Raw genomic sequence first — 11,478 nt, 5'->3', positions numbered from 1 at the left:
TACTGGCACAACACTCTTAACCACTAAGCTACCTGCCGCCCTATTTGACCTTGGACCATGTTTTGAACCCCACATTTAATGCAAATACCACTTAAATAGGAACAAATATGAATCATTGTTAATGTTTAGACAATTATTTTTGTCATGAATAAATACAGTTTAATGATACTTTTCTACTATTACGTGGGCGACCTTTATTTTGAAAAACTCAGAAATTCCGTGACCCGGAATTATTTTATTTTGTGTCGCTGACGAGGCGTTGGTAGCATGCATGGGGTTTGGAGCAAATTCACACTTTTTGCTAAACTACCTACATTATATTTTGCTAAAAATATAACAAATATATATATATATATATATATATATATATATATATATATATATATATATTATAATGTGGCTTTCACATGATTGTTTACGAAAATAGGTCGAACTTCAAATGGTGAGTCATTGATGATCTGGAGTCGGAACTCAGGGTACCTGTAGAAGAACTGGGCGAAAATGAGTCTTCAGATGATGATTAATCAATCAACAGAAAACAAATCAAGAAGCCAAACCTACCCCTGGCTCCTCCTATATTTAAAGGTAATTGATAAAATACAGTGTGTAGACGTATATGTGAACCCTCGAGTAAGCTAAACCAGCTAGTTCAAGGTCCTGCCTACCGATTGGTGCTACATACACTATGTATACACAAAAGTATGTGGACACACCTTCAAATTATTGGATTCGGCTATTTCAGCCACACCCGTTGCTTACAGGTGTATAAAATCGAGTACACAGCCATGCAATCTCCATACACAAACATTGGCAGTAGAATGGCCTTACTGAAGAGCTCAGTGACATTCAACGTGGCACGGTCATAGGATGCCACCCTTTCCAACAAGTCAGTTCGTCAAGTTTCTGCCCTGCTAGGGCTGCCTCAGTTAACTTAAAGTGCTGTTGTTGTGAAGTGGAAACGTCTAGGAGCAACAACGGCTCAGCCGCGAAGTGCGAAGTGGGGTAGGCCACACAAGCTCACAGAGGACCGCCGAGTGCTGAAGCACATAGCTTGTAAAAATCATCAATCATAGGTCGCAACACTCACTACCGAGTTCCAAACTGCCTCTAAAAGCAATGTCAGCACAATAACTGTTAGTCGGGCCGAGCAGCCGCACACAAGCCTAAGATCCCCATGCGCAATGCCAAGCGTCGACTGGAGTGGTGTAAAGATCGCCGCCATTGGACTCTGGAGCAGTGGAAACGCGTTGTCACATGTCACCATCTGGCAGTCTGACGGAATAATCTGGGTTTGGTGGATGCAAGGAGAACGCTGCCTGCCCGAATGCATTGCACCAACTGTAAAGTTAGGTGGTGGAGGAATAATAGTCTGGGGCTGTTTTTCATGGTTTGGGCTAGGACCCTTAGTTCCAGTGAAGGGAAATCTTAACGCTACAGCTTACATTGACATTCTAGACAATTCTGTGCTTCCAACTTTGTGGCAACAGTTTGGGGAAGGCCCTTTCCTGTTTCAGCATGACAATGCCCCCGTGCACAAAGCGAGGTCCATACAGAAATGTGGAAGAACTTGACTGGCTAGCTCAGAGCCCTGACCTCAACCCCATCAAACACCTTTGGGATGAATTGGAATGCCGACTGCCAGCCAGGACTAATCGTCCAACATCAGCGCCCAACCTCACTTAAGCTCTTGTGGCTGAATGGAAGCAAGTCCCCGCAGCAATGTTCCAACATCTAGTGGAAAGCCTTCCCAGAAGAGTGGAGGCTGTTATAGCAGCAAAGGGTGTACAACTCCATATTAATGCCCATGATTTTGGAATTAGATGTTTGACGAGCAGGTGTCCACATACTTTTGGTCACGTAGTGTATGTCAGTGTCTGATTATCGTTTTCATCTTTACATAAGATGCTCTCTTTAGTCTTATTAATCAGTAGCTATGTCTGTTTCATTACAGAGACACCCCGTGAGACTGGCTTTCACAAGACCACAAGGAACTGCCTCCAACACATCAGGGAGGTCTTGCTGCACCATAGATGGCAGGATGCCGCAGAGTACATGGCCAGTTACTCACAGACACTGGAGGATACCACTGCAAACATGCCACAACTCTACGCTGAGGTAGGTCTATCTTTGGACTGACTGAACACTCACAAAGTGTAGCTAAGAAGTACTGTATAGATGCTAAGTTTGATTTCTTCAAACTTTGTCTTTCAGATAATTTGGAGGAAAGGCACAGAGATACTACACCACCATCCCGAATCGAAGCTGGAAGACTACAACAGCTTCTATGAGCGAGTGAAACACTCAGGAGTAAAGCATTACCTGAAGGTATGTTCCTTAATTGACCTCTTGATCTCTAAACTATCAGCCCTACTAAAGGACCCTAAGTCAATAGGTTTTGTTGTAGCATGAATATGATTGCCTACTAATAGACAGTTTGTTATTATCAATAACCCTATACTACTACTACTACTAGATAACTTTAGTTGTTGAATCTACTTTACAATGTCTTCTTTTTTTTTACAAGCGTTCACCAAAATGGGTATGTCATCTTAGCCTTACCTGTTAGTCAGTCTACAACTTCTTCTGCTGCCTATTATTGTATAAGTAAAATAATGCTGACAGTAATGACTTGAAAAAGGATCTGCAAGTATAAACACTGGTTACGTCCCAAATTACACCCTATTCCCTATATAGTGCAATACGGCCCCTATGGTCCCTAGTCAAAAGTAGTGCACTATATAGGGAGTAGGGTTACATTTCGGACGCCAACATTATATTGATTTCAGCTGCATTAGTTCTGGGAAAGTGGGAATGTTTTATGCAATTATTGTATTTCTTTAGAAAGTTACAGCTTTCATGTCTCCAACAGGTACATTGTTGCCACGGTTACCCTCAGAGCCCGGGATGTCGCTGCTCACGATAAAGATTGACAAGATTGGGCTGAAAGATGCAGGGCAATGCATTGATCCCTACATGACAGTTAGTGTGAAAGGTACTGTATGTAGGCTATATTGTTTAAAATGCTGAGATGAGTTGCTTACCTTCACATCTGAAATGGTAAGGTCTGAAACAGTGATAATCTAGACATTTTGTAAAAAGAATTATCTCTGTTGAGTTGACGCTTGACAGTACATTTTTTATATATTTTTCCTGCAGAACAGCCCAAGTGAATCTGAACGTTTTGTTTCCCAACAGATGTGAATGGCATTGATTTGAACCCGGTGCAAGACACACCTGTGGCTACCCGAAAGGAGGACACATACATTCACTTCAGCGTAGACATCGAGATCCAGAGACATATCGAGAGACTACCAAAAGGTAGTCAAACTTTCTATTTCTACTGAATTAGTAGTGGGGCCTCTATTTAGCTAGTATCATGTAATATTAAGCTACTACAGTGTCCGTTTATGTTCAAATCCTTGCAGAGGGATTGGGCGGACAATTGCTAATCCTGAATTTTGTTCATGTTCCAGGGGTAGCTATTTTCTTTGAGTTCAAGCACTATAAACCCAAGAAGGGGTTTACCAGCACAAAATGTTTTGCCTTCATGGAAATGGATGAGATCAAACCTGGTCCCATTGTGATCGAGTTGTGAGTGACACATTGTTGAATTTTCCAGATTAACTTTCTTTAAATGTACTCTCTATTTTATTTAAAGATGAAAATAAATCAAATTGGATAACTATTTCTTTGGAGAATCTCAGATTTGAGTGTTATTTTTTGTTGTTGTTGGTCAGTCTGCCCTTTGAATATACAGTTTGAAATAATCACTTATTTATGCTATCGGATGTCAGGTACAAGAAGCCCACTGACTTCAAGAGGAAGAAGCTCCAGCTCCTGACAAAGAAGCCACTCTATCTCCACCTCCACCAGACGTTGCACAAAGATTAATAACCGAGGTCACTGAATGGAGCACATCAAGAAAGCAGAAGCACCACAGAATTCCACTGTAGTCATCAGACATCCAACAAAGTTTGGTGTACCTACTGCGTATCCGCCTCCACTCACATCAGCAATACTAAACCCAGCAGGCCCAAAGGCCACACCCTCAACTCTGTCATAGGATGGCCCTGGATGACACATATTAACTACAGCGGTGACAACACCCTACTGTATAATGCTGCGTTCGTAACCAGGTGGGAGGTGGGAATTTACCAGTTGTGAAGTCGTAAATACCAGTTGGATGCATTCACGTGCTTTGAACTTGTTGAGAAAGGCTGATTTGTCTAATGGCCAACAAGCTTCCTAAGCCATAAACTAAAAGCTATCATGCTGGTAAACAAATGAGTGTTAAAAAACCATATTGATAGATTGCTTTTTATAAATAAGGTTTTGTTGTTGCATTTAACTGCCGAAAAGGCTGTTATCCAGGTCATTTCCTTAATAGGTGACGTCAGAGGTCAGCATGTGGGAGAAGTGGGAGCTCAGGATGATATATACAAGTTTCTCACTAGTAATTTCCAGTTGGAGGGCCGTTCAAATTGATTTTTCCCAGTCCTATATGGTAAATTCCCACTTGGTTACGAACGCCGCATTTGACCCCTCTGATGCCAATTAGCGATAACTTTTTTCTCCTCTCTGCATGACGTTCAATGGAAAATAAGAGTTGAGTTAGCAATTGGCACTGTATGTCAAGCAACCAGCAGAAAAACAACCAGCCTCGTCTTTAGTCTTCCTCTGTCTTTCCGTTTGGGGACAAAAGAGGAACAACATGGTCATAGGTGGTCAAGCGGTGTATTGATGATGTCATATCCTGGTGCCAATTTCAAATGGGCACAATGAGATATTTTGACACAACTGCCACAGAGTGAAAACATAACTGCCCTGTTCATTTACTTAAAAATGCACCCTTATCACTGATCTGGCATTATTTAATAGGTAAAAGCAATATATTGGGATATTTGCTTTAATCTATCCTATCACAGATCTGTGATTACTTCAAGGATGGGCGGAAGTAAGGATGCATTTTATTACCATTCAAAAAGGATTCTGAGATGCTATGATGTCATCCTGTTGTAAAGGGATTTGAAAAAGGATGCTGCATGTAACTGAAGTTGATTTCTACCTTTGTTTCGAATGCTGTTCCCATCAATGCCACAATGGCTAACCACTATTAAAACATTGTCTACATTTTTATTAATATTTTGATATTTTTTTTGTAATGGCACTAACTGAATATACTTATGGTGCTTTCAAGACAACTGGGAACTCTGAAAAGAACGAGGTAAAATCATGATGTCAGTGATCTTCAAGTCGGAGCTCTAGAAAGAGTTTCCGACTTGGAATTCCGAGTTGTATGACCGTTCAAAAAGATATCTCAGTTGGAGTTCCCGGTTGTCTTTCCAAGTTCCCAGTTGTTTTGAATGTGGCATTTAGAGACACTAATCAGTGCATATTATTGTGTGTGTGCTGTCTGACAAGGTTGACGATTGTCAATACAGTGTTGTGCTTTGGGTGACAGGTTGTGAGAAAATGAACATTTATCATTGGATTGACAATTTACACTGTGCTGTTTGAATAGTAGTCCTCCTTTACACTTACTAAAGGAGCGAATCCTAACTAAACACTTATGTCAAATTTTCACTTGGCTTGTTCGACATTGCAGGTGACTGCTGACTGATCTACAAATGACCTTGCATCATAAAATAAACTGCTAATTATTTGTAGATCAGTCAGTCACAATTGAACCACAATGGATCACGTATTTGATGCTCACTACCATAGCCACTGTCATGCAAGACTAGTGAAGGCTTTGCAGGAGTGCCCATAGCAATTACCAGAATTAACCACTTCAGGAATAAACAGATGGGTATTACTGTAGCTGTTATTGATAGCATGTACAAAGAGAGCAAATTCAAGTGTAGGGTGTGGTCGACAGAAAATTCACTTAGTCATCATGATTAACCTTCAGTAACTCCATTTATGGCTTCACATACTGTATAAGGCAGAGCAGAGCCCAACTATACAATCATTTGACAGCCTTGATAACGGTGTACATAATACCATTCCAGATATGCCATTAATAATCAAATCAGTCAAGTGTTTTGGTAGCAGTAAATATTGTCTGTGGGTACAAAGAAACGCTCTGGGACCTACTCAGAGTTAAACAAATATTTCTCACCAAAGCATACATTATCTGAGCGCAATGATATAAATGTAATGCAAATACGGTCTTTAATCATGTGCAAGAAATATCAGGTTCTTTTTTTACTTGAAAATAAATTGACAAATGTGATGCATCCCTGATGTAACATAAGACAAAAAAAAGACAAACAATGTGAAGGTAATATGACAGGTGTTCAGTTAGTGGGTGATTAATGGCTTTTCACATGTAATATAGCTATCCATACAAAACAAATACATTGAGCACTATCAGACATTTCCTTTAAACTAAAATGGATCTGAAGAGTTGTCATATGCTTCATATGAACAATAGATAACATAACTGCAGTACTTTTTACCAGCTTTATTAATAAAATATCCTAAGAATAGTAAATACATCTCTGACTATCAATTTACACAACCTTCCTTTTCAGTTCATTCTGAAGAGACTGTTTTGGGAAGAGTTAAGATAATACGGTACTTCTGAAATGATTGATACATTTAAAAAAAAAAAAATTAGTCATTTAGCAGACGCTCTAATCTAGAGCGACTTACATGACCAATTAGGGTTAAGTGCCTTGCTTAAGGGCACATCAACAGATTTTTCATCTAGTCGGCTCGGGGATTAGAACCAGCGCAAGCAACCCAAAAGCTTGGGGCCCCTTTATTTTTAATAATTTCCATAGGAAACCATGATAACATTGTGAAATTAATACAAAACCAACATAATACCCTTTTAAAAACCCTCAGTCATACAATATAAATGTTATTGCACAATAGGCCTTCTTGCAGAGTGGCAAGCCTCAGTCACTACTCAAACATACGAAACATAAGACATTGATTTTCTGATGCTTTAATAGGAACACTAACTTTTAAGATACTTTAAGAAAAGATACTTTAAGAAAAATAAAGAGATGAATCGTGGTTAATTAAATGTAGCCAGGTCGTTAACGGTTGGTGGGTGTCTAAGGCTCTGCCATGGCAGAGCTGACTGAGTCCTGGGGGGCAGCTGTTGCCTGCTGGGAGCTGTAGTCTTGCCCCTGGCCCTGGGAGCCAATGCCGGGCTGGGGGCCCACAGAAGAGTCATGGCCATGGGGGGCCTGTGGCTGCATGGGGGGCTGCCCAGGGAAGTCTCTGGGGCCGCCGTGAGGAGGGTATGGGGCCGCCCAAGGGGGCAGGTGCTGGGGTGGGATGGAATGATCACGTGGTCCATAGTGCACGTAGGTACGTGGGGGTCCCATGGGTCGGGCCATAGGAGTGCCGCTGGAAACACCTAGGTAGAAGGGAAAACAAATATAATACCATAGTACCAACATAACAATAGCATTACTAACCACAACTGAAATACTAATAGCAAAGAGTCAACTTGAGGTAAAAGCTGGGGGCCAGAATTCACCACCTACCGAATGGGGGAGGCACCGGTCCATAGTGAGAAGGTGGAGGAGGGCACCGGTTGTGTGGGGAAGGGGGACTGTAAGCACCAGGTGGTGGAGGCCGATATTCGGGTGGGATCATGGGACCAGGCGGGTGTCCGTTAGGCGGTGGGGGTCTGGGAGGCATCATGCCTGAGTGTCCGTTGTCTGGTCGGTACACGGGAGGCATGAAGGGTGGGGGAGGAGGGATGTGGTGGGGGCCGGGGCCGGGAGGGGGACGGTAGCAGAGTCCGGAGGGATAGCTGATGATTGGTCTGAGGGGGCCGGGGCCTGAGTCGGGGGGGGAGCTGATGGGAGAGACCAGGAGGGAGCCAGGACCCTGAGGTCGAGAGTTCTGGAGGAACAACAAACAAGAAACATTAAAACGAAGAATAGCAATATGTCCATTGTGCTTGTAGCCCTGTTGCTGGCACCAACAGTGAAGACCCCTTTCATGTGATTCAAACAGTTTCGTTAGGTTAGAACAAAACAAACACAATCATGCACATGTGAGAAAGACAACAATAACCCACAATAAGTCAAGTTACACAGTTCCACAAGAATCACACTGATTTCGGAATCAGGACCGTTTCCACAAAGCATTAACCTCAAACACACACACAGCTTTAAATGATAACACATTTGAGATATCCATCATGTAGTTGTGCTGAAGTTAAGGCTTTGTAGAACAGTGCCACCATTTCACTCAGTGGGGGTCAGAGGGAGGGTGTCTTAATGTAAGGAACATGTAAAAGCGCTTACAGACGGGCCGCGGTAAGCGGCGAAGGTATCAGACTTCAAATGGGAGTAGAGCGGCAAAACGCAAGCAGTTTTGCTAGTGGCTCGGGTCGTGGTACTCACTCCAGTGAGCGGCGCCGCTGGCTCGGCACTCAAGGCTTCAAAATATTAAATTAGCTGAAGTCTTGAGCGGCACATGGTTGACCAATGAGCAGAGTTCATCTTGCCAACCAATCAAACAATGTTTTAATGACAACCTTCGAACTGACAACAACCGGGGACCGCTGGTCTCTACAGGATTTTCTCGAGGTTCAATTGCCGTTTACCGAGGCCCGTCTGTAAGCGCCTTAAGACAAGTAACTACGCATGTCAGAATCCAGCCAGCAATGTTAAGTCTGACAACCATGTGAAGCCACTACCCAGCTGCCTGCCACTCCAGCCACTGATCCACAGCTGGGGTAAGCATGCTCACACACACATCCGCAATCCCTGCCACCGCTGCCTGGAACATAATACTCACTGCCTCTGGGTTCTCTGTGGAGGCCTGGGCCTCAGCCTGTGACTCTGACTCTAGTGGAGTGGTCTGCTTTAGTGCAAACACACCCACATGATGGAGGAACAGGGGGGAGAGATGCACACACCACAGTAAGTACTGAAGGGGTTTCATTGAAACTTTCCTTCTCTAGTTCCATGTCACTTTTTCCCTCCTGACATGGTTACGTAATAAGGAAACAAATAAGCTGTGGAAATTGACTGAAACTTACCGAGCAGTCCAGATTGCTTAGTGAGGATGTACGTGGGGCCATTGTGTCTGTGGAGGAGCAAAGGGCAGAATGATTAGAGGAGATTTAGGATAAGGGCACAATTAGGGAATAATACTACATCAACCCTCAGTGACTACAAATATAATCTCTACCAGGTCTAGCAGCCACTGGGTGTTTGTGGTCAGGAGGGTAACGGCCGTGAGGGTCAGATGGAGGTCGTGGTCCTATTGGACACAAAATACACGGTGATGCCATATTCTCATCTTCTCGAATGCTAATCTTGGCTCTCCTGGTTGTCATTAGACACCTGACTCTAGACCACGTTGCTGGTTCATGCTACCATCTATTTATAGCAAAGTCTGGTCTATTTGCAGTCCGAGGAAAATGTTTGGTCATGTCATGGTAGGATATTACTCTTCTAGAACTAGAACACTTGCGGATAAATATTAATACCACATCTCATATGGTTTAAAAAAATAAAGCAAAGGCTAAAGCTTTGGTAACCTAACGAGTTGCCCCTTACATATGATCTCACAACAGCTGAACACAACAAAAACAACACCATAGTACTGGAAGAGCAAGAGGCGTTATTCCAAATTGTGAAAGCAAATGAAGGCATGGGAACATTCTGGATCATCTGGACACTCAAACACAGGTGAGAAAGATGGGTATGGCAGTAGAGGGATAAAAGATGGCAGTGAAAGAGACATGAAAGAATGTCATAGAAAATCAAAAAGGAAGTAATCAGAAGACAAAAAAAAGGAAGAGGAAAAGGTCAGAGGTGGGTACCAACTAGGAGCAGGATGAGAGCAGTAGGAAGAAAAATAAGGAAGGGAAATGATTGAAACACCACAGGGGAGGTGAAGAAAGGGAAAAAGGAAAGGTGAAAAAGAGAGCAGCGAGTCGGGGCATACAAGGGTGAACAAGGAGGGGTTTGATTGGCTGAGGGATGGTACTGCTCGGCCAATCAGAAGGGCCAAGGCTGTCCGGGGCGGGGGTTCAGGAGTCTCACCGTAGAGCTCGTTCCTTCGCCCCACGGGGGCAGAGGGGGGGCGCCCGGGACCCTCTATCATGAGAGGGGGGGACGGGGCACCGCCACTCACAGGTGAGGGCCCGTACGAATCACCTGTTTAGCAAAAGCATTTAACAACCTTTAAAACAACAAAACACACAACCAACACCACACAGCCAAATACCGCTGTCAGTCTCTCCACATTGGACCAGCTTCAAGGAATTCAAATCAAAACATCAGGAAAACATGCATTTCAGAAAGTAGAGATCAAACAGCAGATGGGGAATCAGACAGTCAAAACATCCAAGAACTAATCTGAAATGCAGTCACAGCTGAAATCCTACCGACAAGACAATAGAAATTAGCCCTGCCAGGTATGAAACACAGTGGGCAGTTCAGGAACGTTACAGAACGTTCAGATATAAATATATGATTCTCTGTCTTCAAGAATAGAGTCATTTCAGCCCTATTCATTTCATTTCTATCTGCAAGTTATATTCTGATGATTTTGCCTTACTGAATGCGCCACAGACGTGCCAGTCGCCAGCACGAAATAACAAAGGGAACTCTGAGGATTGGTTCTTACCTCGTCGGAGAGGCATGGGAGCCATCCCAGGGGTGGGCTTGAACAGAGGCCTACGGAGCTCATTCAGCTTGCTGGACATGTCAGTCAGTCTAGGGTAAAAAAGAGAACAGGCATTTAGCTTCTCAATACTGTACCTCCAAACCTAGACTAATATAGCTTACTGCATTTCAGGGCTCAAAACTGCGACCAAAACACTTGCATTTGCGACCCTTTGACTTGGCAGTGCGACCAATTTTAAATTGGTTGCTAGGGTGCCAGTGAATCTTTTTAGCCGGTCACGTTAGTTTTTGGTTCACAATTTGCTTATTTTTTCTTTATTATTATGATTGTGCAATTGACCAAAAATAGACCATATGAACGGATCTGCCTGTCCCCATTTTGAGTGAGCAATAGGTGAGAGGTGCATTCTAATAAGCACAACCATATGACCGTTGCTTAAAATGCAATTGCGGGAAAATACAGTTAGCAAAAGCAACTACTGTTGTTCTAGTTACAGAGAGGAGAGTCACTGCTTTCTGTGAGTATATAATTACATTTCTCACCTCTCAATATGGAGTTCATGGCACCACTTTACAACTGGAGTAGGCTATGTAGTATATGGTTTTGATGCGCTGCGGAGCGCGCCATTTGCGGTGAATAAGGCTACATCAAGTAGCCTGTATAGGCCTAGAGCTGGAATGTTTTTGTAGGACATTACATTCGCTAATATATTAATAAATTAGCCTACATCGGCTATCTAGTAACATTATTATATTTACAGTTAGCAATCTAGATAAGTGTTTTGAGTTCCCACATCCTCAGGTGGTGAATAATATAGCCTAGGCCAATATGCACAAAGTTGTCCAAAAATAAATCGGATCATTT

The 11,478-nt window shown here is 42.9% G+C and overlaps 2 protein-coding genes across 2 annotated transcripts; one reads left to right on the top strand and one right to left on the bottom strand.

The window, feature by feature from the left end:
* The first annotated feature begins 508 nt into the window (after positions 1-508).
* LOC121565683 (axin interactor, dorsalization-associated protein) lies at positions 509-4,978 on the top strand. The gene is made up of 7 exons (XM_041876192.2): positions 509-585; positions 1,952-2,115; positions 2,212-2,325; positions 2,870-2,992; positions 3,196-3,318; positions 3,474-3,591; positions 3,795-4,978. Exons 4-7 carry the CDS (start codon positions 2,905-2,907, stop codon positions 3,889-3,891), a joined length of 426 nt encoding a protein of 141 aa, XP_041732126.1. The 5' UTR covers positions 509-585; positions 1,952-2,115; positions 2,212-2,325; positions 2,870-2,904; the 3' UTR covers positions 3,892-4,978.
* A 922-nt stretch (positions 4,979-5,900) lies between these two features.
* Positions 5,901-10,703, bottom strand: LOC121565684 (basic proline-rich protein-like; the record flags this gene model as incomplete). The annotated part of the gene is given in 7 exon segments (XM_045220318.1): positions 5,901-7,375; positions 7,506-7,869; positions 8,773-8,838; positions 9,017-9,063; positions 9,169-9,240; positions 10,029-10,142; positions 10,615-10,703. Coding segments are annotated over 7 exon segments (1,050 nt in total). The 3' UTR covers positions 5,901-7,067.
* Positions 10,704-11,478: the final 775 nt, after the last annotated feature.

This window comes from Coregonus clupeaformis, unplaced genomic scaffold (genome assembly GCF_020615455.1).
Source record: "Coregonus clupeaformis isolate EN_2021a unplaced genomic scaffold, ASM2061545v1 scaf3555, whole genome shotgun sequence".
Taxonomy (NCBI): Eukaryota; Metazoa; Chordata; class Actinopteri; order Salmoniformes; family Salmonidae; genus Coregonus; species Coregonus clupeaformis.
Note: the sequence above shows the minus strand (reverse complement) of the source record. Positions and strands in the feature narration are given on the sequence as shown.

What these genes read in the sequence shown, in the direction of transcription:
- LOC121565683 (XM_041876192.2), top strand. Translation starts at nt 2,905, where the DNA reads ATGTCGCTGCTCACGATAAAGATTGACAAGATTGGGCTGAAAGATGCA. An exon ending in CATGACAGTTAGTGTGAAAG is followed by an intron (nt 2,993 to 3,195) that starts GTACTGTATGTA and finishes GTTTCCCAACAG; the next exon opens with ATGTGAATGGCATTGATTTG. An exon ending in GGTCCCATTGTGATCGAGTT is followed by an intron (nt 3,592 to 3,794) that starts GTGAGTGACACA and finishes ATCGGATGTCAG; the next exon opens with GTACAAGAAGCCCACTGACT.